General features: G+C 40.2%; 1 protein-coding gene across 1 annotated transcript in view; it reads right to left on the reverse strand.

The window, feature by feature from the left end:
• Positions 1-27,796, reverse strand: part of adam17.L (ADAM metallopeptidase domain 17 L homeolog) — a gene marked incomplete at its 5' end in the record, with an annotated part of 63,242 nt that overhangs the window by 24,808 nt on the left and 10,638 nt on the right. The window contains 6 exon segments of the mRNA NM_001095661.1: positions 114-227; positions 3,556-3,642; positions 5,624-5,766; positions 9,774-9,939; positions 11,005-11,093; positions 16,121-16,254. Of these exon segments, the coding sequence (NP_001089130.1) occupies positions 114-227; positions 3,556-3,642; positions 5,624-5,766; positions 9,774-9,939; positions 11,005-11,093; positions 16,121-16,254 (733 nt within the window).

Raw genomic sequence — 27,796 nt, forward strand, 5'->3', positions numbered from 1 at the left:
CAGAACCACCAAATAAGGGTAAGCAGCTACGTCCTGGGCAAGCACTAGTTACGGCACCAGTAGAAGGTTCTACACGTCTGAACTAATGCAGAGACCCCAATACGTCCAATTACCTCCAGCAGTTGTTTCACATCCCAGGCATCTTTGTCAGGATTTGGAAAAGATTTTGCCATATTGTAATGCTTCTGCCCCTGTGTCACATTCTCTGGCTCCTTGTGTACAATAATCTGCAAGAAGAAAGAACACAAGACGGAGCTATTTTTATTCATTACCTTTGTAATCATTTAAAACAGTGGCATTTACTGACAAGCACTTTAGAAACATTGTGGTGGGTCCCTCTATGGGTAGAGGAGGTGCAGCCGGGAGCAGTTTCATCCAGTAACGAGGGATGTACCAGCACCTAATAAACTGATCAGTACTCTCTATATACCTCTGCCTACTCTCTCGCTGCTCTGATGTAGCAGCAAAACAGTAATATGCTGTACAAGAAAGGTGGAGAGAAGCAGGACATGCTCTGGGCACTGCAGGTTCTGGCAAATATTAGATAGTGGCACAAATATGCTTCCCTAGTAAACATGAACATGATGTCTGACTGCAGCATTCAGGAACAGATGCCCATATACACATGCCCAGATTCTCACCAGCCTCTTACTGTCTGGGCATTTCTGTAAGTTGCCCATATTGCCTGCCGACTTGAGTCAAGAGCCTTTAAAGGGGTTGTTCACCTTTAAATTAACTGTTAGTATGATGAGAGTGATATTCTGAGACAATTTGCGATTGGTTTTCATTTTTTATTATTTGTGGTTTTTGAGTTATTTCGCTTTTTATTCAGCAGCTCTCCAGTTTGCAGCTCCAGTAATCTGGTGCCTAGGGTCCAAATTACCCTAGCAACCACAACGCAAATTTGACTATTCACCACCTGAAACCTGCCGAATTGCTTTTTAAGTCAATGGGAGAGGTCAGGGATCAATTTGGAGTTGTTTGCAGCCTTCCTGACATTCGAGTTTTTTTAAATTCGAATTGAATTTGTTTCGAGTTTTCGGTTGATTCGATTCATTCGAATTGAAAAAATTTGATATTCTTAATACATTTCGAATTTATGGGAGTTTAAGAGAGTTTTTAAAAACCAAATGGGGCAGTGAGTCATGCCAATTCCATGTTGAAGGCAACAGGCAAGTACAGGCCGGTGGATTTGTCCTGTGACAGAGGAAAGCAAACTGGTGTGTGAGCCATGTCTGGTATGGGGGTAATTCATACTCACATTCATACTCACCCTCAGATCAGATGCCAGCCTAGCTGACTTACTGGCTATATACAGATATCCTAGCCCTGCCCTGCTCTGACAACACACACACATCTCCCATTTGTCGAGCTGTAATAATATCCACCGAGAGAAGCCTCAAACCCAGCCAGTGTCTTACAAATAGATGTATATTGCCATGGTTACAGTACAGCTGCTCCCACAGTCATGTCAGCAACTGATTCAGTATAATGAGAAAAGGAATAAACACTTATGGGCAAATTTATCAATGGTCGAATTTCTAATTCGAATTTTCTGTTGTTTTTTATGACCAAAACTGTCAAAATTCGATAAGGTTTTTTTTAAAATTTGAAATCGATTTTAGAGATTTATCATACTCTGGCCCTTTAAGAACTCGAATTTGACTATTCGCCACCTAAAACCTGCTGAATTGCTGTATTATCCAATGGGAGACATCCTGGGATCAATTTGGAGTTGTTTGCTGACTTCCTGACATTCATGGTTTTTTTGGAGAAAAAACTTGAATCGAATTTGATTCGAGTTTTTCATGTTGATCCTTTTCACCTGAGTTTACAAAATTTGATTTTTTTTTTTAAATAAACTTCAATTGGTCAAATTTCAAGTTCATGGGAGTTTTAAAAAAAAAAAAACTCCCATGAATTTCGAAATTCGACCCTTGATAAATCTGCCCCATAGATTCTCTTGTTTAGTGATGTCGCTGATGTGATCATTCCACCCTTCTCCGCTGTGTGATCAGATCAGTCCGCCATTCAGGAGAAGCTAAAGGCCACGTTACACATGACATTTACTCGGCCGCTTATATATTGTACACTGGTGGAGAAACTGCCACGTGTGATCTGGCTCTAGACTGAAGTCAATAGTACAGATATGGGATCTGTTATCCACATTGGTCAGGACCTGGGGTTTTCTGTATATAGAATCTTTACATAATAATAAATTAAGTCTACTAAAAAATAATTTAAACATTAGATAAAGCCAATAGGATTGTTTTGCCTTCATTAAAGATGGATTATACCATAGTTGGGATCAAGTACAGAGAAAAAAGAAAACATTTAAAAAAAAAAATAGAATTATTTGATTAAAATAGAGTCTATGGGAGACATCCTTTCCGTGATGCGGAGCTTTCCGCATAACGTAACATAGTAACATAGTAAGTAAGGTTGAAAAAAGACACCCGTCCACCAAGTTCAAACTTTTAACTTTTTTTAACCTGCCTAACTGCCAGTTGATCCAGAGGAAGGCAAAAAAAACCATCTGAAGCCTCTCCAATTTGCCTCAGAGGGGGCTATACCTGTATTGTGTTGTGTTGCTGAGGGCAAACATATATAGAGGTCTGGAGACTGGGGAATGAGAGCATTAGAAGAGTAGGGAGAGGGTGAGAGATGGAGAGCAGGTTATCAGCAAAATTGATACAATTGGGGTGTACATGTAGGAGAGGGGCCATAGATGTAGAGATGCACTTGTTTGGCGATGTTGCCAAACAAGCACATTTCTCCCCGATATGCCCACATTGAAGTGAAGTATAGGGCTGATCAGATCGTGGGCCCAACAATCGGATCACGATGCATCCGATATGGGCAGTCAGATTGCGGAACCACATAAACGCACAGATGTGGGCATGATCCAACAGGATTTTTTTTACCTGCCCAATCGAGATCTGGCCGACTTTCAGCCAGCTATCGATCGGGGAAGCCCGTCGGATGGCCCCAAACACAGGCCAATAAGCTGCTGGCTCGGTCTTTTGGCAGCTTTTATCTGCCTGTGTATGAAGGCCTTAATACTAAAGGGTATGGAGAAGTCAGGTGAATAACACACAAATAGAAGAATTAGAGATGCACCGAATCACAGGATAGGTCTATGATTTGCTCAAACCAAATCCAAATTTTAGACATCATCTGTAGTGATGGGCAAATCTGACCTGTTACGCTTCGTCAAAATTTTGCAAAATAGCGAAAATTCGCCAAAATGTATTGAAGACTATGGGCGTTGGTTGCACAACAATTTTTTTCACCTATTGGGGTGTATGGGTGTAATTTTTGCGGTGTAAAACTTCACTCATCGCTATTCATCTGGTGTATAAACCGCTGTGTCTTTTGTTTTGTACCGAGCAGAGGTTGTGTCAACTCGTTTTTACTTAACAATAACTTAAAGAAACATATGACCGGGGGGGGGGGAAACTGCACCCAAAGACATTTTGCACAAAGTCACCACAGTCAATAGGAAATATGAACTTATGGGATACATACAGGCAGCACAGAGACAGGAGAATGTACCTGTTCTATCTGTACTCCATAGCCTTTCCACTGGCTGTCCCACGAGGTGTTCTTGTAGATGTCATCCACTCTGTCAATCAGCTCTATCTGCAGCCATGGGAGAAAGGTTCCACATTAGCCAATCACTTCACTTCCACTAAACAGCCCAATCTTAAAGGGGTGGTTCACCTTCAAACAACTAGTTGGTTTCAGACAAATCCCCAGAAATAATGACTTTTTCCAATGACTTTCTACTTTCGTTGTGTGACTGTTTTTCTAATATTGAAGTGGAAAGTGTCATTTTTCACCTTCTGAAGCAGCTCTGGGGGGGGGGTCGCCGACCCTGTAAACTGTTCTAAATGGATACATTGCGTTGAAACTTATCTTTGTCCCTGCTGAGCAGAATCCCTGGGTCTCATTAAAGGCAGCTGTTAGAATTGATACAATAGTTGCTAATACTCCAGAGATGCTGCTGAGAAATGGATCAACTAAATGTTGTAAAATTGTAACAGTTCAGAGTCTGCACCTGAATTACTGAGCTGTCAGACTCAAACACCAGAGACACGAACATTCAACTTTAAACTTAGATTTTGGAATAAATAATGTAAAGTAAGTGAAAAAACGTCTATTTCAGGGGAAAATCTAATAACTGAATTGAAAAAAGTGTGTGGAAGGTGAACAACCCCTTTAAAGCGATACTGTCACGGGAAAAAAAATTATTTTTTTCAAAAATGCACTGAATCCATTTCCCAAAAGAGCAAACAGATTTTTTAAAATTTAATTTTGAAACCTGACATGGGACTAGACATATTGTCAGTTTCTCAGCTGCCCCCAGTCATGTGACTTGTGCTCTGATAAACTTCACTCACTGCTGTACTGCAAGTTGGAGTGATATCACCCCTCCCCCCCCCCCGGCAGCCTAAAAACAGAACAATGGGAAGGTAACCAGATAGCAGCTCCCTAACACAAGAAAACAGCTGCCTGGTAGATCTAAGAACAGCACTCAATAGTAAAATCCCGGTCCCACTGGAACATATTCAGTTACTTCACTTTGTATTTAATACACGTAGAAAGCAGCAATGTAGCCAGTCCCACTGTCTCACAGGTGCTCCATCCACACACCTCAAATCTTGTATACAATCAAAAGCGGAGAACAGAGGAACTGTTTGCACATACATATTGCCACTTTAACATGGATCACATGTTTTTATATTTATTGTTAACCTCTATGATGGGTGGGGGTGGGGTGACACACCCCCTGGTGTGGTTATATAATGTTGTACTTTGCACTGGCACTTCACACTTGAAAAAGGGCCTGTGACGCCCGAAACATGTTGTGTGGACATATTCAGTTACATTGAGTAGGAGAAACAACAGCCTGCCAGAAAGCAGTTCCATCCTAAAGTGCTGGCTCTTTCTGAAATCACATGACCAGGCAAAATGACCTGAGATGCACCTACACACCAATATTACAACTTAAAAAATACACTTGCTGGTTCAGGAATGAAATTTTATATTGTAGAGTGAATTATTTGCAGTGTAAATAGTGGTATTTAGAATTAAAAAATACATCATAAAAATCATGACAGAATCCCTTTAACATTATACACAGGAGTCCAAGCCAATGAATGGGATTATACAGCTGTATCTATAAAGTATAAGGATGTGTTTTAATCCCCCCTTTCATTACCCTCTCCCTGCTCAAGCATACAGTCACTGGTTATTCCCTGATTAACAAAAAAAGCAAAACCATACATTTACCAAAATAGTACGGAGTAAGTTACCAAGGAATTCCATGAGCATGGCCTAAGGCCGAGTGTTTTTATTCAGGTCATGGAACTCCGAGGTGACTTCTAATATCCTCACACAACAGGGGGTACTTTATTTATTATAATACACACGTTTCGTTGACTCATGTGACAGATATGACATCACTGAGCTCCGATTATAACCAATGACATCATTAAGCGCCATTTATAAGGATATAATTTACAGGATATTCATGGCTCTTGTGTATTATATCCCCATATCTCGAGGGAGGAACTCAAACTGTTCCAAGTGCAGCTCCTCAGGTAAGTGTGATACTTGCCAAATAGTTGATGGTGGTACTCTCCTCTCCACGACCCATGTACTTGAAGAACCGATGGTCAGCCACAACTACCATTTTGCAAGTGTTCTTCATAGGGTCTGGCACAGCTCTCTGCCTTTTCTCCCGATGCAAATAATCATTACCTTGGGAATAAAATAAAAAACAGTAACTATTGAGCATCATAAACAAAAGGAAATGGGATCTCCAGCAAGCAGCACATGCAGTGATTAAACGCACAGAGCAGCTGTACTAGCCTCTGGATATGAGAGTGCACCCCTCTAATCTTTATTTAAACACCATCAAGATATCCTCAGTGCTTTACAGAGCTTATACTTCATTCACATCAGTCCCTGCCCCAGTGGAGCTTATAGTCCAGCATTCGTATCACATTGAAATAAACTGAGGTCGGCTACACCAGGGGTCGGAGGAGCAAACTGCCACAACCTACCAGGTCTACATATACACACAAATGTATGTATAAATACATATATACATATATATGTGCACCAAATCCACTATTTGGTATTCGGCCGAATCCCCAAATCCTTCATGAACTGAATCCCAATTTGCATATAAAAATTAGAGATGGGAAGGGAAAAAGTGAAAAAAACATGTTTTACTTCCTTGTTTTGTGAAAAATAGGTATGCCACTTCCCTTCCCGCCCTGAATTTACATCTGGAAGTTTGGCCAGGCCAAATCTGGATCCAGCGAAAAAGGCTGAACCCTGGCAGAATCCCAAAACTGAATGCTGGATTCGGTGCATCCCTATATATATATATATATTGCTAGAAAGTTGCTCATTTGTTAATCCCGCAATAGAGCAGTGATGCTGCAGCACACTCTGTAGATATGCCTGTGCCACTCAGGTGCCCACATACTGGATATTGCTATATATAACTTCAACATGGGCACAAAGCATGCTCTGTACAGGTGTATTTTGTAATATGCATATGCAAATTAGGATTAGGTTCAGTCGGCAGAAGGATTCAGCCGAATCCGAATCCTGCTGAAAAAGGCCGAATCCCGAACCAAATCCTGGATTCGGTGCATCCCTAATTTTAGGACCAAGCAATAACACTGATGTACCCACTGAGCCTCCTCCATGGACTTTCCTGATTGTATGTAAAGCTGACCATAGACGCAAAGATCTGATCGTACGAATCGAGGATTCTTGCGATTTCGGACCGTGTGTGGAGAGTCCTGACATTTTTCGTCTGGTGGAGATCGGTCGTTTGGTCGATCGGGGAGGTTAAAATATTTCTCTCGGCTGCTGATAATATCTCTGCGTGTATTGTCAATCATACGATTTTCAGTGGGAGACTGTCACTAGCTTTGGTCGGACATAAGTTTCGTACGATTGCTGTCAGGGGCAGAACATCAGCTGATCTGTTCTTTTGTACTTTATTTGATCTGAATGGTCAGTGGCAGGTCGGGAGATGGGGAAGTCCGATCGTACCTTGATTCATACGATCGGATATTTGCGTCTGTGGCCAGTTTAAGGCTAGATTTCAGATAGATCAGAGATGCTTCAACCCATCACCTTACTTAATTTGGCCATCTTTGGAGAATTGGCTGCTGGACAGATATAAAATAGAATGATTGGCTATTATCCCATTCTCCTGCAATATACCGCAGTCTCTCTGCTGCTTACAAGTCTGGTACAAGATGTCACCCACGCACTAGCTGTTCTTTATTAGTAGTAGGGCCAGGGAGTGGGCAGCAGCTGAAGCAATGGAAAAGAAGCAGCACTTGTGACACAAGGATTATCTCTCTACTACCAAAGTGGAAGGAAAACAGTGTAAGGGTTGTAAATATGTCATTTTCTCATCATTCTGGCAACACAAAATGGAAAAAAACAGGCACACAAGGATTCTTAGAAGATAGCCAGGGAGGAGAAATCGAGCGCCGTACGATGAATCCTCTCCCTGTCGCTGTTTCTGAAGAGGAGCGCAAATGGAGGATCGGTAAGTTATTTCTTAATAAAGACTTTGTGAATTTAAAGTTAAAAGTGTCTTGGTGTTTTTTTCGTTAAGTACAAACAATTTTTTTTACAAAAATTTTTTATATTACTGGTCCTTAAAGTAAGTTATTGAGTTGTATTAAAAGGGGCATTGATTCGCGGCAGGAAGCGGTCATTCTTCTACTGTATAGAGCACTGGTGGGGCCCCATCTAGACTATGCCGTAGAGTTTTGGTCTCCATCACTCAAACAGGACATTATTGTATTAGAGAGGGTGCAGAGAAGGGCAACTAAGCTGGTAAAAGGTATTGAAAATCTTAGCTATGAGGAAAGACTGGCCAAATTGGGGATGTTCACGCTGGAGAAGAGGCGCTTAAGGGGTGATATGATGACTATGTATAAATATATAAGGGGATCATATAATAATCTCTCAAATGCTTTATTTACCAGTAGGTCTTTCCAGCTGACACGAGGTCACCAATTCCGATTAGAAGAAAAGAGGTTCCGCCTAAATATTGGGAAGGGGTTTGTTACAGTGAGAGCTGTGAAGATGTGGAATTCTCTCCCTGAATCAGTGGTACAGGCTGATACATTAGATAGCTTTAAGAAGGGGTTGGATGGTGTTTAGCAAGTGAGGGAATACAGGGTTATGGGAGATAGCTCATAGTACAAGTTGATCCAGGGACTAGTCCCATTGCCATTTTGGAGTCAGGAAGGAATTTTTTCCCCCTTTGAGGCAAATTCGAGAGGCTTCAGATGGGGTTTTTTGCCTTCCTCTGGATCAACTGCCAGTTAGGCAGGTTAAAAAAAGAGTTAAAAAGTTGAACTTGATGGATGTGTTTCTTTTTTCAACCTAACTTACTATATACCATGTTAAGTAACCCAGAGCCACTAAAAACCTTTTACCTAATAAATGTGAACAATAAAATTGTGACTCTTTAGCTGGACATCGGGGCAGAAACTAGGGGTAGGCAGAAGAGGCACCTGTCTAGGGTGCAAAGATGTGGGTGTCTCTCCTGCTCCTGCTCTCCCCTCCCTCTGTCACTCCCCCAGAATTTGCAATTCGAATTGGCCATCCTATAACATATTGAAAGTTAACTTTTAGCATACGTAGGGGGTTCTTCACAGTCAGGACAGTGAGGTTGTGGAATGCACTGCCGGGTGATGTTGTGATGCTGATTAAGTTAATGCCTTTAAGAATGGCTTGGATGATTTTTTGGACCGACAGAATATCAAAGGCTATTGTGATACTAAGCTCTATAGTTATGGGTATAAATAATTTATGTGAAGGTATGGAGGGGGTGTGTGTATGGATGCTGGGTTTTCATTTGGAGGGGTTGGACTTGATGGACTTTGTCTTTTTTCAACTCAATTTAACTATGTAACTATGTAACTTATTAAAGGTGAACCGACCCTTTAAATTAACTTAATGGAGACAGTGATATTCTGACACAACTTTCAATTGGGTTTTTGAAATGTTCAGATTTTTGTTTAGCAGCATGCCAGTTTGGAATTTCAGTAGATATACGGTTGCTAAGGTCCGATTTACCCAAGCAACCAGGCAGTGGTGTGAATGAGAGACAGGAAGAAGAACAGGAAAGGTGCAGCATAGAATGATAAGTAATAAAAAGGAATAAAAACAGTGGAAATGTAGCTTCACTAGTAGCAATAATTTTTGGCTGGAGGGGTTCAGTGACCCCCATCTAAAAGCTGGAAAGAGGCAGAAGGGAGCAAACAATTCAAAACCAATAAAAAATTAAAAATGAAGAACACTTCAAAAGCTGCTCAGAAAAAGACATCCTATAACATTCTAAACTTAAAAGGTGAAGTGACCCTTTAAAGGAGAATTCAACCCCTTTGGCGCTAAAATCCCTCCCCCTCCCCTGTCTTGCCCCCCCTCCCTACCTCCCTCCGGGCAAATGCCCCAAACTTTTTACTGACCCCTCCATGCAGTTCCTCTTCTGTTGAGTTCACGGCAGCCCTGTTCACCCGTACGCCAAACATGGCTGCCATGAACTCAACAGGAGAGGAACTGCATGGAGGGGTCAGTAACAAGTTAGGGGCATTTGCCCGGGGGGGGCAACACAGGGCAGGGGGGAGGGATTTTAGCGCAGAAGGGGTTGAATTCTCCTTTAACGGTATTACATGTCAAGATTATTTCTTTGAAATACAATGAAATAGCATCCAGACCTTCAGGGGCTTCTGCAGTGTCCTGCTCATTCTTAAAGAGGTCTTCCTTGGGTTTAACGTACCCGCAGACCTTGGAGGACTTCAAGCGAGAAAAGTCTTTCACATCTTCAGAGCGGTAAACCAACATGTTGTCTCTCGACGTGTTCTCCACAAACCTCCACAGAGGCTGGAACAGCAACAAACAAAATGCAAACAATTGTTAACAGAAAACAAAAAGAAATCATGGTAAAGCTTTTTCTACCCAAATATGTGCAACACAACTATACACAACTATAGTTTATATAAATAAGATGCAGTGTATCCATGGGGCAGCCATTCAAGCTGCGGGAAAAAAAAGAGTAAAGGCACAGGTTACACAGCAGATAATAGATAAAACACCATTGTATTGGACAGGGCTTATCTGTTTGTATGCTAGGTAACCCGTGCCTTTTTTCCAGCTTGAATAGCTGCCCCTGTGGCTCAACAGCAGTTTATTTATAGTATTTTTTCTGAAGCAAACACACATATTTTCCCAGTGCATGCAAACAGTATATTATATGTTAATTACTTTAAAATGCTTTCATTTTTTGGTGTTACTGTTCCTTTAAGGCCCTCCCTTACTGCAAACGATCCCCCCGTGGGTTTTGGGGATACACATGCATACATTATGGTACCATCAATTTTGAAAGCTATATTTGATAATACAGGATTGGGACTTATTATCCGGAATGCTCGGGACCTGGGATTTTCCAGAAAAGGGGTATTTCTGAATTTGGATCTCCATACATAAAATCAACTAAAAAAAAAATTTCAACATTAAATAACACCCAAAAGGATTATGTTGCCTTCAATAAGGATTAATTATATCTTAGTTGGGATCAAGTACAAGTTACTGTTTTATTATTACAGAGAAAAGGAAATCATTTTTTAAATTTTTAATTATTTGATTAAAATGGATCTATGGGAGATGGCCTTTCCGTAATTCAGAATTTTATGGATAAATGATCCCATACCTGTATTGGGATTGAGGATAAATTAGCGGTGTTTAACAGGGCGTCCAGTCATGTAATAGGATGGACCACATAAAAATGAAAAAGAAATCACAAAAATGTGTTAATGTAATTATTAATTTTCAACTTGAACATGAACCTATTTAGTGTATAGAAATTTATAGAGTGACACTTCTTTGGCAATTAAGTGAATTTTATCACCAGTTATATGACAATATATATATAGATGTAACCCCGCCTACCTCAATGTTATATTCATCTCCATCTGTTGTTATTCGTGCTGTAAAATCTCCATCGCCGATGTGGGCCAAAACTTTGGAATTATGTTCACCTGTAAATAAAGGATCACAGAAATGAGCAAATGACAAAGCTTAACCAGAACACAAAAATGGGCCTAAGAAACATCCATTGACTATTGATTGTGGGGTCACTAGCCGTTTGGTGTTCCTTGCTTTTTTATATAAGCCTATCTATCAGAAAGACCACGGATACAGTCTATAAAAGGGGACATTACGTGGATCTATTGTGAACTTTAAAGGGATTGTCATGATTTTTATGGTGTCATTTTTAATTCTGAATTACACTGTTTACACTGCAAATAATTCACTCTACTATATAAAATTTCATTCCTGAACCAACAAGTGTATTTTTTTAGTTGTAATATTGGTGTGTAGGTGCATCTCAGGTCATTTTGCCTGGTCATGTGATTTCAGAAAGAGCCAGCACTTTAGGATGGAACTGCTTTCTGACAGTCTGTTGTTTCTCCTACTCAATGTAACTGAATGTGTCCCAGTGGGACCTGGATTTTACTATTGAGTGCTGTTCTTAGATCTACCAGGCATTTGTTATCTTGTGTTAGGGAGGTGCTATCTGGTTACCTTCCCATTGTTCTGTTGTTAGGCTGCTGGGGGGAAAGGGAGGGGGTGATATCACTCCAACATGCAGTACAGCAGTAAAGAGTGACTGAAGTTTATCAGAGCACAAGTTACATGGCTGGGGGTAGCTGGGAAATGGACAATGTATAGCTCCATGTCAGATTTCAAAATTAAATATAAAAAAAACAGTTTGCTCTTTTGAGAAATGGATTTCAGTGCAGAATTCTGCAGGAGCAGCACTATTAACTGATGCGTTTTGGGGAAAAACATTTTTTTCCAAGACATTTCCTTTAAAATCAATATGAATTTATATGCTGAGAAAAGAACACTTCAGGAAGGATTAAGATGATGGTACAGTTGCCGACTCCGGGGCTCACATGACAGAACATGGGCAGGTACTGGGGCATCTTACCTGCTAAAGGGCTGTGGTTGCCTTGGGCTGGTAGAGAATCAACATATTGTGGAGCACTTCTACCCTACTTCTTTGATAAGCTTTAGTTCTCCTTTAATGGGGTCTTCTCCACACAGGTCATACTAGGTCCCAGTAAAGACCCAGCCAAACGATTGGACCCTCCTGATCTGATTCTGCATAACGGTGGCCAAATTGGGTAAATATACATTTGTTTGGTAAAACCCAACACTCAAGGGGAAAGTCTGCCATTTCTCACGTCCGTTTTGCAACTGGAGGTCACCCTTTATTTTGTGTCTTTGTCTTTTACAGATTATAGATCATTTTGTCGTTACCCATAAATATACCACAAATCAGTAAGTCCAATCTAGCCTGGCAATATCAATGAACAGTCTGACAAAGAGTCAGATAGTTCACAGGTTTATAATTATTAGCTTTCTTTACAGCACCTTCAATGTTGTTTGAGTACTTTACATCTGAACAACTTTTTGGGCAAAATTACATATTTCATTCATTTTCTAAGTGGAAAGTACATTTAGTTGTACAAGCTTTAAAACATAGGAACAAAACATAAATAGCAATTGTGACATGTGCAGATATTTGGACCCTCTTCCACTTGTCCAGTAATAAAGTTTTTACAAGGTCCCTGACCCTAATTTCCTCATTAGGCCCCGTTGCTCCAGGCCCTGCTTCCCCTAGAATTAGACCAATGAATTCATTACGCCACTGACCTTGAATGAACGGAATGATATTATTAGCACAATAATTAATGGAAATATTTCTATGAACTACTTATACAGATTAACATCAGCTGTTTATACTGGGATCTGATCTACTGAATTACATGAATTATCAGCAGTCGAAATGACTAGTTATTGGGCCCCACAGCAACACCCCTAAACGTTGGGAACAAGACATTTTCAATACATATATTGCAGCTGAGCCCACTAAGGCTTCCATCAGAAATTACTGGGCCCCGCACAACAACATTTTCTGGGCCCCCTTCGCCACCCCTGCACTACCCAATCAGTACAAAGGCCACACAGACACAAGCACTAAAATATTAAGGGCCCCCCTACAAGTTAAAAAAACATTTGTGGACAGGGCCCTCCTACGAATTATTTAAAAAAGAAAAATGGTGGCAATGGCCATTACAACTTATAAAATATAAAAACTGGTGGCCAGGGCTCCCTACAAGTTATTAAAAAAAAAAAAAGAACACTTACTTCAGCTTGGCCCCTCTGCTTCAATGGCACATAATCCTATTAAAGGCCCCCATACACGGGCCAATAAAAGCTGCCGACAGATCGAGTCGGCAGCTTATTGGCCCGTGTATGTGGCCTTCCAGTGGGCTTCCCCCGATCCATATCTGGCCAAAAGTAGGCCAGATGTCAATCAGGCAGGACTAAAAATCCAGTCGGATCGCGGCCGCATCTGTTCGTTGATGCAGTGCAACGATCCGGCCACCCGTATTCCGTGAATTATGATCCAATTGTTGGGCCCTAGGGCCCACGATCGTATCGCCAACCTCAAGGTGGGCATATAAAGGAGAGATCCGCTAGTTTGGTGACATCGAGCCGATCTCTCTGTATATGGCCTGCTTAAGTCTGCCCATAAGACTTCCTAATGCAAGATAAGCCCAACTCTATATTTACTTACCTACTGTTTATTTGTTTCATTATTTACTGTTTAACTACTGAATGAATTGACATTGTTTCTGTTCATTTATTTCCATTCAAAAAGAAATCCTACCTACCTGCTAGCAGATCTTTTATGGGGGATGGGATGTGGCTAAAAATACAGTGCATGCAGTACATGGAGGGCCCCAGACAAATACAGTAGAACCCCCATTTTACGTTTTTCAGGGGACCAGAAAAAAATGGTGTAAAATCCAAGAAAACGTAAAATCAGGGAAATGTATTATGCATAATTTATAGGTGGGACCACAAAACCACAATGTGAAATGAGGGGATGTAAAATGGGGGTTGTACTGTAACTTGCTTTGGGAGTTCTGATGGCTGCCTTGAGCAGATGAGGAAATTATTTGCCCATGGGAAAATCACCTGACAAATGAGTATTAAACATTTCACCAAAAATAATGATAAAATCCCTTTATCTATATGGCTTGTATAATGATATTTTATAGGTACAGGATCTGTTATCCAGAAAGTTCCAAATTATGGGATGGCCGCCTTCCATAGACTCCATTTTATTCAAATAATCCACATTTTATCTCTGTAATAATAAAACAGTAGCTTGTACTTGATCCCAACTAAGATAAAATTAATCCTTATTGGAAGCAAAACCAGCCTATTGGGTTTATTTAATGTTTACATGACTTTTTAGTAGACTTAAGGTATGAAGATCCAAATATCTTATTCAGAAAAGCTCAAGTCCTGAGCATTCTCGATAGCAGGCCCCATACATGTACAATATCTGTAACCTCAGTATTAGGCAGATGGGGTCTTGGCCAAACACTGGACATTAGAGGTGGGGCTGGAAACAATATAGGCTGAAACCACTGCATTAGAGCAAACAGAAATGCCTCCTCACTTCCCATTGGCTGCTTTTGGCCCTCCAACAGGATTGGAAGGCCATTTTTAACCAGTGACTGACATAATGAGAGGCTTTCATTTTACAAAATAGTACAGAATATACAATGGATGCATATTACTAAGTGGTTTGTTATGTCCAGCACACTTTTACCATCTAATGAGAGAAATCTCATTATCCTAGTGTACAGGACTCCAAGGGTGGGTCACGGATGACAGGTATAGTTCCCCTTTATTCAGGTATCTGGAAGGTGCACAGGAGGGACAATTACTGCAGCAATGCAGGAGATAAGAGAACCCTGAGAGTTCAGGAAGGAGGGTGATAGACACACATAAGGTCTGTACAAGGAAAATTGTGTTGGAAACTGCTCTCCTGACTGTGGATTTAAAGTTTTGCAATGCTAGATGAGCCTGATCCCTGAATGGGGCATGAAAGCTGATGTTACTATATGCTGAAAACTGTTGCCATTTTTACCTGCTGAAGATATAGCATGTTTAAAGGGAAACTCCACACAAACATATCTTGAGCTTTTTGAAAAGTAAACATAATTTCAAACAATTTTGCAATATACATCAATTAAAAAATATGAAGATTTTTAATGGTTTCTGACAGTTCCCTAAGCCTAGCCCCCTGCTCTCCTGCTGATCTGTCTGACTACTTTGCTGAGCTGGCTGACTACTGTTACTTTGTATCAACAGCCATCTGTCCTCAGCCTGCATCCTCCAAACCCCACAATTCCCTGCACCCGTGATTTCAATAAGGAAAGGAACATCACAGTGCAATGCATTGTGGGTTATGTAGTTCCTGCATGCTGTCTGTAAGCTGTGGAGAAGTTGTTAAAATTTGTAACATCAGTGTTTAGTCCCTCCTTCCCTGCCAGAATTTCAAAAGATGCAGAAAGAGAAGAACTGTTAAACAGCTGGATTTCAGCATAGAAAATGGCATTTATTCATACTTTTTGAAGAAACAGGTAACTGAGATGGGTATATTAGGGGTTTCTGTGTTATGTGGGCCTCTTTATAAAATTTTGGTTTGGAAGATGGAGTTCCCCTTTAAGTTTGAAGAAGAAATAAAAGTACATGTATCCTACTATTATCCCACTCCCCCTGAACTTTACACTAGGCAGACAGTAAAGCATGCAAGCTTGGTATTGTAAACACAAAATATCCTGTATCTCCATATTTGTTTTTATGCACATCAATTGAATATGCTACACTGATTCAATTGGCAGAGATACACTCAAAAGAGTCCCTAGGGTCCCCCAGGCTGTGAGGAAACATGGTGGCCTCACACTGCCATGTATAATATGTAAAAAAGCAGAAATAAATGTTTGGCACACACTCGTATAGACCCCCTTTTTAACATGAGCTGGGCTGAAGTTGAAAAAAAAGTGCATCTCCTCTCTCCCCCCATCTGCGGAATAATGTAAGACTATGTTAAAAAATAAAAATAGACTGGAACCCACATCCCTCCACCCACAGTGATGAACATAATTTCCAGAATTGTCACAGTGTAACTCACCCACAACATGTCCAGTAAAGAAATCTGACCACTTTACTTGGTATTTTTCTTCCTTGCCATTCCCATCCAGAACCAGCGCTTGGAGATTTTCAGAGAATAGCTCTGTGCTTGAGGCCAAATACAATTTAAAATGCCTAAAAATAAAAAAAAATAATGAAAACATAACACAAACAGTGATAACTTCATTAGCTTGGTCCTCTCTTTCCTAAAGGTCCAACATTTGGTAAGGGAAATTGCTTATGACATGAGGAAAGACATACCAATAGTAAAATGTCTATTAGTCATGGATTCCAGAATAACTAGGACAGTAAATACATGTTTACCCCAAATGTCACCCTAACTGACCTCCAAGCTCTTCCATGTGTGCCTAGGAGAGCAAATGGTCATTATCCCTAATTCTCATCGTAACTGGCCACTGAGCTGTGCCCCACCAAATGGGGGTCAGCCCCAGAATTTGGGAACCACTGCTCTAGATAATAAAGACACACAAATGACTCTCTGAATATTTGTAGCTAAAAGGAGAAGGAAAGCTACCGAAGCAGTTTATTTCCATTAGATTAGCCACACTAGTGCAAGCTATAACTCAATATTTTTTCTGCAGAATGTTTTACCATACCTGAGTAAACAGCTCTAGAAGCTCTCTGTTTGTTTAGGATAGCAGCTGCCATATTAGCTTGGTGTGACATCACTCCTACCTGAGTCTATCTCTGCTCACTCATAGCTCTGGGCTCAGATTACAGCAGGGAGGAGAGGACGGAGGGGGAGAAGGGAGGGAGAGAGGAGCAAACTGAGCATGCTCAAGCCCATGTCCTGGAGGTTTAAGCTGAAAACAGGAAGTCTGATTCAGATATGATGTTTCTTTTGACAGAGGACTCAGATCAGCATTACTTTGAGGGTTTACTGCTGTTTTATATAGACCTTTCAGATAAAGCTTATTTAAGTTTAGCCTTTCCTTCTCCTTTAAGACATTTCATAGGGTTGCTTGTGGTTCCACTTGCATTGTGTACAACACTTCTTGGTGTTACTGCTTCTTTCATGTGAATACATATGTGAATATATCATTTCTTGCTTTCATTAGCAGGGGATGAAAGTGAAAAGTCTTTGCTCTAATACATTGCCAAAGGAAAAAGGTTGGCATTCAATGTCTATCATACCAGAAGAACCTGATAAATAACAGAATGTCCTAAAATGCAGTATAAATAATGACCAACTGTATTAACCATTGAAAACTTTACTTGTATTACTTAACCCTCCCCCCCCCCCCCCCACAAGATACCAATTAGTTCAGGTAATTTGCGGTGAAACTATAATTTGTTTAATGAATTCAGGGGGGACAATACAAACCCCTCCTAACCAGCATAAGGACCATCATAGGCCTTTTTTTCCACCCAGCCTCAAGATGGCCATCAAACAACAGATTAAGTGCTCACCCAATGTTACATTAGTAGGGCAGACATTTGTAGGGCAAACTTTGTTTTGGCCCAATATACTGACCAATAAACTGCAGTGTCAATATTGGCCCATGTAATAAAAAAAAGCAAATGCTGATGCACCACTTCCACCAAGGGAGTAAAATGGCTGCGGGTGGCTAGAATTTTAAGACCAATCGAAAGCTTCATTGCAGTGAATGTCATGCAAGGAGATGAGTACCTGCTACTTGCACAATGGCAAATAATAATAAAGATGTGTAAGGATGGAATACATCACCATGGTAAACTGGAGCAATTTAGTTTGAGGCTATAGCACTGGAACAAAGTGTATGTCCAAAACTTGACTGAGAACTTCCCATTGCTACAGCACAAAGAATTTGTTACCCCCTCCCAAAACCAGGAGATTGTCTGTGAGAGTCCAGGCGTGCCACAGTTTTTCAGATTCCACAAGGGACTGAGAAGCTCTAATGTCTTTATTCATTGGCACAACGGAACTGCTCATGTTTTCCTTCTCACAGTGCACTGACAAGAGAAAGTAGTTTGTATGTCAGGATGGAACATGAACAGGTGATTGCTCAAAAACCCTACAAAATCAATAAAGACCAACTGAAAAGTTGTTTTTAAACATAAAAAAAAAAAAGGTTATATGCAACATAAATTAAATATAAAGTTGAATTTTCCCTTTAAGGTGAGCAAACACAGAAGCATCCATTTGTTTACCCAGAAGGTGGGGAGATTGTTTGGCCCAAATCCACAGCCCACTGAAATCCAACCCAGACGAGATTTTAAATTTGCAATCAATATCTGATCAAGCTAAAATCAGATAATGGTCAGGAAGGCTGTTTGATTCTAGACATGGGCCAATAAACTGTCCAATCTGCCTGTGAATGGTCAGTTTAACCAATTATCTTGGAAAATCCCATGTGACATCATATAAGGCAGAGATTCTTAATCTATGGGTCACCTAAGTAATCCGATATTATAGTGATTCAAACAAACAAGGGGAGCAAATGGTTCTTAACCAATTTTTGGGTCATGAATCTAAATGGGTGCCCTGAAGGGGGGGAAGGTAACAACCACTGAAATAAAGGAAGACATAAAAACTGCCACACGCTGTACTCGGTCACTGCCTGGGTGCAATTCCAAAATCGTATGAATCATCCAAGAAGGTAGCCGCACTCGCAGGATTTATAGTGGACAAATAATGCTTTATTGCAGGTGAAGAAAAACGGACGTTTCGGATTATACACCAGCCTTTTTCAAAGTGACCCGGAAGTACAAACATCAAACTAAATACAAGATATGGCGCGAAAGCCGAGTGACCCCCCCCCCCAGGATGTGACGCAAGAAAAAAAGGAAATAAAGCAATATACATTTAAGGAAATAAAAAACACAAACAATATGTACCTCCAATAAACCTCATGAATTAAAATATGAGCACCTACTAAAAACTTTGTGAAACAATCGTATCATTATTGTGTCTCTCAGATGTTAGAAGCAAGTCTCTATGTTAAGAGGAAATCTTCAATTAGCGATTGTTAATATTGTAACATTTCAAGATAGTGAATGAAACAATGTTACCTTAATCCCCCCTGCCTGGAGATCGTAGTGACAACAGTGGATAAATCAATAAAAGTACACTTTGAATGCTTTCAGCTTGTCTGTGATACGCAACTCACGTAAATTATTTGATATGTCTTTTAATGTTCGCGTACGGAAGTAGAGTTGTATGCAATCTCGTAGCGAAAGTCAGTTGCTATAAGTTATAGTGTGTAGTACAAAGAAAGTTATAATCTATGTTTTGACAAGGAATGAATTGTCCTCCCAGTGCAACCATTTACTCGTAACACTGGTTCATAGATTATGAAAAAGTGTTGTATCAGGTCACCGATCTCTTATAATGGGTTTACGTATATATGAAAGTAGAGGAATCAGGAAAACAGAATAGAAAGCAAAAATAATAAAAAATAAAGTATAAAAAATATATATCAACTCAGTATTAACCCCCACGTGGGACAGATGATTCTACGTGCTTCAGTGAATTGCCATATTAGGCCAAAAGCATTATCATTATTCAATTCATCACGTTATCCATTGCCAAGGAAAACAAGGTTTTTAGAGCAAGAAAAAAATGTATAAAATAATTGAAAAGGCGTAGAACCGGACATAGTGCAAATAAGAAAAACATAAGAAAAAATAAAATAAAAACTAATCAAGGAATACGTTCCCTAGAGTAACCCGTGGTAACCCTCAACTGTTCTTATTGGCTAAGGCTGGATAGTGACACTCTGTTGTTCTACTTGGTAAACAGTGAATGGACTAGTTCCATCACTCCAGACACCAATCTATGGTGGAGGAATTGTGAATGTATGTTGCTAATCCGTTGTCAATTAATTAGCTTTACCGTTCTGAGTGGCGGTGCTTCTTGAGCCGCTATCAACATTGTTATGTCACTTATTTCTTCTCATTAGTAGATAGTTAGGTTTTCCTATTGCTATGTCACATTATTTGGAGTCAGTGTGTAATCACTCCAACAGTTGCTCATTGAAGGGTTCACTGATTTGTTGCTAGGGTACTTTCATATGATTACTGTTAGTTCTTATTGCACCAAAAAATTAACTTCGTGCATGTAGTTATGTTCGGTCCACGATTAAGCCCAAAACAAAAAATCAGTAGAAAAATAGAAAAAGTAAACATAATTAGGGGAAAAAAATTCATAAAAAAAAAGGAAAAAAGGAAGAAAAGAAGAAAAAGAGAAGAATAGAGAAAAGAAAGAAAGAGATAAAGAAGGAAAATGAAACATTTTTATATGTATATATAATCAATATTTCACCCATTAGAAGCTCAGTAATTTGCCAGGATCTAGAGAGTATCAAAGGAGTTTGTTGTGTATCGACAACCTGACCATCAAGTGTATAGTCGTGTGTAGGCATTCAACTGCAGAGATGCTTATACAGATTCGATATCACATGATCTGAAATTTGTAAAAAAGTATAAGAAAGAAGTAAGAAGATTGCAAGCGTTACCTGTAAATTATAAGATATAAGACCATCTAGTTTATATACTACCCCTCTGACTTATGATCTTAAACTAACATACGATTTAACCTTAGACCATTATGGAAAGTAATGTTCATAGTTCTTAATGTGCTTAGTGTAGCAATAATATTTAAAGGTCATATGTTGGTGTATAATGTTTGTTTCAATGAACCATTAACTGTTGTATATGTTACCTATGAATTCCTTTACCTTAATTGATTCTTATAAACAATATTTACATATATTACTGTTGCTGTATACTGTATATTGACTAACACGTTATATAACCACTTTTATCCCATCCCTAGAAATAGAGGGTGTATGACACTAGTTCATTAAGTCCATTTGGGTGGATTGTGTGCAATCTATGAATCCAGCGGAGTTCACACTGGAGCAGTAGTTTTTCTCGATTTCCCTCTCTTTCAGGTGGTGGTACATGATCGATCAGCATACATCTCAAACTTGCCAGTGTATGTCTGAGAGTAAGGAAATGTTGGGCTACTGGTGTGTCAGCCTTCCCTGTATCCAGTGCTGTTCTTCTTGAAGAACGATGGTTCGCCATTCTTTCACGAAAGGTTGTTACAGTCTTTCCAACATAGAACAGCCCACAATGGCACTTGATGAAGTATATCAGGAATTTTGAAGTGCAAGTTACGTAGCTCGTGGTTTATGTTGATCGCTCTGCCAGTATGGGGATGGTTGAAAGAGGCACCGGCGATCAGATTATTGCATGTTGAGCATGATGGGCATTTGTAGCAACCCTTTTTCTGTGTGTTCAGCCACATTGTTGTTGTTCCAGATTGGTAACATTTCTTAGGGTCAGTCTTGACGAGAATATCCCTTAAATTCTTCCCTCTTTTGTGCTCAATTCAAGGTTTAGTTCTGAAGGCAGGGGGGAGGGTGACTGACTTTCACTACGATACAACTCTTCTTCCGTACGCGAACAGTAAAAGACATATCAAATTATTTACGAGAGTTGCGTATCACAGACAAGCTGAAAGCATTCAAAGTGTACTTTTATTGATTTATCCACTGTTTTCACAACAATCTCCAGGCAGGGGGGATTAAGGTAACATTGTTTCATTCACTATCTAGAAATGTTACAATATTAACAATCGCTAATTGAAGATTTCCTTAACGTAGGAGTGACTTGCTTTTAACATCTGAGACACAATAATGATACGATTGTTTCACAAAGTTTTTAGTAGGTGCTCATATTTTAATTTAGCGAGGTTTATTGGAGGTACATATTGTTTATGTGTTTTTTATTTTTTGCGATGTTTTATTTCCTTATTTTCTTGCTTTTCGTTTCCTGGGGCTTTTGTGCCATATCTTGTATTTAGTTTGATGTTTGTACTGCTGGATCACTTTGAAAAAGCCTGGTGTATCAGCTGAAATGTCAGTTTTTCTTACCTGCAATAAAGCATTTTTTGTCCACTATAAGTCCTGCGAGTGTGGCTACCTTCTTGGATGATATATATATTTATATATTTCACAAAAAAACCGCACTCCAAGGACTTGGTAAGTGAAAAATTAAAGTTGGTTTATTTTCAACGTTTCGGCACCTACACTCGGGCCCTTTATTTTTATATTTTTTTGGTTTTCGACGTTTCGGCCCGAGTATAGGCGCCAAAACGTTGAAAATAAACCAACTTTAATTTTTCACTTACCAAGTCCTTGGAGTGCGGCTTCTTTGTGAACTATGTATTGATTTTTTTAACCTGCACCCAGGCAGATGTTTTGTTTTGAGTGCACCTGAATGGAATGTTAAAATAAAAAAAATAAAAATTAATAATATATATAGATAGCTAGATAGCTAGATAGCTAGATAACTAGATAGCTAGATAGCTAGATAGCTAGATAATTACGTTTCTGGTCACCTATGTGAAAGTGAACAAGAAGCAGCAGTAGGACAGACTGAGGGTTACAACCCTATTACATTATTATTGCAGTTTGATATCAGATATTCTGAATAGTGCCATTTCAGCAGTTTCCAATGGCTGTAGCTTTCTCTGTATTCTGAATATTCTGAATTGTAGCAGCTGGGTCCCTGTGAAAGTGTTAAAGTTCTGAATGGGTCAGCAGTAGTCCAACACATCACAGGGTTACTGTAATAATTACTCACTTTTCTATGCAATGCACCTAAAAATGGAAGGGGAAAAACACACAGTTGTCTTTTACATGAAACAGAAATACTTTAGGGAAGTGACGACTGACTGTATTCTAATACTAGGTGATACCAAACAGGAAGAGAGAGAGATAGCTGAAGCCTTTGTTCATTTCCTTATTGAGAACTAAAGCCAATTTATGCAGCAAGCGTATGATTTTAAGCAGGTATGTGGAGTCAGTACATAAAACCCTTGTTTTATTGCACCTCTGACTCAGGCCCGGACTGGCAATCTGTGGGTTCTGGCAAATGCCAGAGGGGCTGCTGTATGATGCCATAGAAAGTCAATATTTAGTGGGCTGGTTGAGGGCTGTTTGGGTCTCTATGTACTTGAAATGGCAGGGCCTATTTTGACTCCCAGTCCAGACCTGCTCCGACTCCTCTGTTTTTAAAGGAACAGTAGCACCAAAAGCCAAAAGTATATCAAAGTAATTCAAATATGATGTATTGTTGCCCTGCACTGGTAAAACTGGTGTGTTTGCTTCAGAAATACAACTATAGTTTATATAAACAAGCTGCTGTGTAGCTACGGGGACAGCCATTCAAGCTGGAAAAAAGGCACAGGTTACATAGCACATAACAGATAAGCTCTATCCAATACAATGGTGTTTTATCTGTTTTGTAACCTGTGTTACCAGTGCAGGCTAACAGTATATTATATGTTGATGACTACTTGTTAAGTAAACAACATACAAGGTATTTTATCACAGCCAATGCTCAAAAATATAAACCCTATCCTTTGGTAATTCGAAAACAAAGTCAAAGTTAAACTTTGTTAAAGAAAAACAACTGTAAAACATAAAACAACTTATACATTAATGGAACCTGGCCTATAGCCTAAATCTTATTTTCAGTATTTGTATTATTAGGAGTCTGAACACTTTTGGCAGCTGACTCCAGATACCCAAAATTGCTTCTGATTCCACAGCTCTGATTTTAAGTATAAACACCCACAACCAGGGATTCAATACTGCCTATGCTGATGTCGAATTGGCACAGACACTTTTTAATCAATACGGCTTAAGTAGCCAAAAAGTTGTTTGTTTAATATTAAGAATGGAAGATATAAAGAAAATGTTGCGAACAGAAAAACAAGCAATAGAAAATATGATTTAAAATAAACTATAGCCTCACAGTTGCTGGAGAGAGCAGGGCTAACACTGGGCTAATTTGCCCCAGGGCAAACCATCAGCAGTTTGATCTAATCAGACTAAGGGTAAGGCCAGACGAGGAGATTCGGGGAGATTTTGTCGCCTGGCGACTTATCGCCATGTCTTTTGCGCGACTATCTCCCCGACCTGCCTCAGCACCTTTTCTCCATAGGCTACAGCGCAAAATCGCCTGCGCTAATGCACATGCGGCGATGCATTTTCAATAGTCGCCCAAAGTTGCCCTGAGGTAACTTTGGGCGACTATTGAAAACGCATCGCCGCGTGTGCATTAGGGCAGGCGATTTTGCGCTGTAGCCTATGGGGAAAAAGACGCTGAGGCCCTGAGGCAACTTTGGGCGACTAAAGAAAACGCATCGCCGCATGTGCATTAGCGCAGGCGATTTTGCTCTGTAGCCTATGGGGAAAAGACACTGAGACAGTTCAGGGAGATAGTCGTGCAAAAGACGTGGAGATAAGTCGCCAGGCGACAAAATCTCCTCGTCTGGCCTTACCCTTATGCAGGTAGGGCACTAAAAGCAAATACAAGTATAGGATCAGTTAATCAGAAACCCGTTATCCAGAAAGCTCTGAATTACAGGAAGGCCATCTACCATAGACTCCAATTTATCCATATAATTCAAATTTTTAAAACCGATTTCCAGGTAACTTGTACTTGATCCCAACTAAGATATAATTAGTCCTTATTGGAAGCAAAACAATGCTATTGGGTTTATTTAACGTTAACATGATTTTCTAGTAGATTTAAGGTATGAAGATCCAAATTACTGAACAATCTGTTGTCCGGAAAATCCCAGGTCCCAAGCATTCTGAATAACAGGTCCCATACTTGTATTTAATTGGTTGCTGTAAGCAACTGCAGTGATCCAAATATGCCCAATGTTTAAAGGGGACCCGTCACCCAAAAAAATTATTCAAAATCCTATTTTATCACATTAGTCAAGCAAAATGAACTTTAATTACACTATATACATTATTTGAATCTTGTTTCCTTCAGTCTGGGATTATAGCAAGCAGGCAGCAGCCATTTTGTGGACACTGTTATTAAGACAAGCCTTGTATCATCTCAGAATCTTGTTTGTGCACCAGAATGGGGGACCTGAAGTCCATCCCCATGTTCTGGTTACACAATTAAACGCATAGGCAGTAGAAGATGGTTTCAGCTGGGGGGGCCAGGACGAGGAGCAATTCAGGCGCGCGTAGCGCGCCGCAAATTTTTTTTGGCCACGCACCCTTTTAGTCACTCCCCTTTGACTCCACCCACTTTCCCATGTGTTTTCACTGAATTTTCAGGGAATTTCAATTTTAATTTCACATTTCAGGAAATTTTATGTATAAATACCCCCAGACTGAATGGCACAGTGGAAATTTAATGTGACCTGTGGCATAGACCCTACCCCTCACAAATGACACACATAGGCCTTTAAGGACTAACAGCATGTGTGCCCATCACTGTGGCACTGAAAGAGTAAACAACAGTAGGGCAGCAAATCATCAAAATGCATGCCTAGCAATCCTATGAGCAGCAATGAGGAAGCAGCAACTTCCCAGCAGTTACATTCATTGCACATCATTCACAGCTCCCACCGAATGATGTGCAATGAATGTAACTTCTGGGAAGTTGCGGCTTCCCCATTGTGCTTATTGGATTGCTAGGCTAAAGGCTAGCCTAGCAGCTCTATTTGCACAACAACTCCCAACATCAGGCAGCCTGTAATTAATGGTGATGGAAGTAGGGACTTGTAGTCCTCCAAGAGCTAAGGACAAAATGACCGAGTACCAGTGGCAATGGTACCCTCCCCCGCCCTTTGATTGTTCTAAGCCCACTATTGAATGCACTCATGAAGCAGCTGGGCACCGAGCGGTGGGGGGCTCACTCATGCTGACAGGTGTCGCAGCTTGCACCTGTGTCACCATGGCATCATCTTCTGCAAATGTGCAGCCGCAGCCAGAGCCAGCTCACTGCGGCCGCTCCATCGATGAGGCACATGGAAGAGGTGAAGGCAGGGCCAGTCTTAACAACTGCGGGGCCCAATTGGAACCATTTTGGTGGGGCCCCCTAAATGGAGTTTTGCCATCTGGCACAGGGTTCCTGTCCCATGATAATTACTCACTACATTTCACTAATTTATTTCTAGAGTTCAACTGCATACAAAACGCAGGAATTTATTTTCACAGTATATGTGCATTTTTAAAGATTTACCATCAAACCTTCCTGTTGTATGGTAAATAGTACAGGGGAATACGTATGCTGGCATGGTTTTCTGTTATCTCTCTGTACAGACTATGAGCACATTTAGGGGGCTGTTTCTGCTGAATTGTGCCTAGTACAGGGAATACCTATGCTGCCATAGTTTTATGGGATCTCTCTGTACAGACTATGAGCAAACTTAGGGACTGTTCCTGCTGAATTGTGCTTAGTACAGGGAATACCTATGCTGCCATAGTTTTATGGGATCTCTCTGTACAGACTATGAGCAAACTTAGGGACTGTTCCTGCTGAATTGTGCTTAGTACAGGGAATACCTATGCTGCCATATTTTTATGGGATCTCTCTGTACAGACTATGAGCAAACTTAAGGGGCTGTTCCTGCTGAATTGTGCTTAGTACAAGGGAATACCTATGCTGCCACAGTTTTATGGGATCTCTCTGTACAGACTATGAGCAAACTTAGGGACTGTTCCTCCTGAATTGTGCCTTTGACCATGTCCACTATAAGAAAAATATTGAATATATAGATAGCTAAACGTTTCTTTTTAATAATGCAATTTATTTTATAAAAGCCAAAAGACACATTTGCAATTCCATGTATAACACCCCAGAACTTAAAGGATGAATTCCATGAATAAAAATCCCCAGAAATGGCACAAATGCAATTTTTGCTAACAAGGAAACACCAGATTCTCTCTCTCAGCAATCAGCGTGTAAGCGAACGCGATTGGCCAGTTTTAGTCATGAGAGCTTTCGGCTTCTTCAGCCCCAAAATAAATGATAATGGCGTCTGGTTTTGGCGCAAGTATTTTGAAAAAGGCTGCTTAAGCTGTTATAAGCAGAATTCTTAAAAAAAAAAAAAAAAAAAAAATCCAGGAGAATTTTTTTTTGGGGAGGCCATGGCCCCTGTGGCCCCCCCGGTTCTGCTGCCTAACGGTGAAGAGAACGGGGGAATGTGGGGAGAGCAGTGAAATCTAGTAAGTGCTGAATGGAAAGTGAAAGCAATTGTCTGCCCTGCCTCTATGCCTAGGCATAGAGGCGGGGCAGACAATATTTGATTGACAGCTGAGATTTTTAAATGAGCTTTCAACAGCCATGAATGCTTTAATAAAAAATAGAAATTGGATTTCATGTTTAATTTGAAAAGGACTTTTATTATACCGATTTTTGTGTCTGGGTGACGGGTCCACTTTAAAAAAGAAACACAACAACCAGAGATTTTCATCCCAAACCCCTGATAACAAAACTAGGACAAAGTTAAAAGTAACTTAGGAGAGGGCCAACATACTAGGGTCTTCCATATATAAGCACCCGACACCTACACAGGTGATCAAGACAAAAGTGTTTAACTAACCAATTCTGCTTTTTGGGACTCTTTTATAAACACTGGGCAAATTTGCTGGGCAGTAACCTATACCAGCCAATCAGATTTTTGCTTTCTTTGTGCAACCTGCAGGTGGAAGAAAAAAAGCCAGTGACTTATTGGTTGTGATGGGTTACTGCCCAATTGCAAAGTTGCCCAGTGTTTAGAAATGAGCCCCAGTGACTTTCTAAAAAGCCATCCATCACTCTCTTGAAAATATATGTGTTGAGAATGTTTAGCTTCCACCATCCCTCGTTTATTCTGGGAGATGCCTTAGTTACAGCTAAAGGGTTTCCC

Source organism: Xenopus laevis, chromosome 5L (assembly GCF_017654675.1).
Source record: "Xenopus laevis strain J_2021 chromosome 5L, Xenopus_laevis_v10.1, whole genome shotgun sequence".
In the NCBI taxonomy this organism is placed as follows: domain Eukaryota; kingdom Metazoa; phylum Chordata; class Amphibia; order Anura; family Pipidae; genus Xenopus; species Xenopus laevis.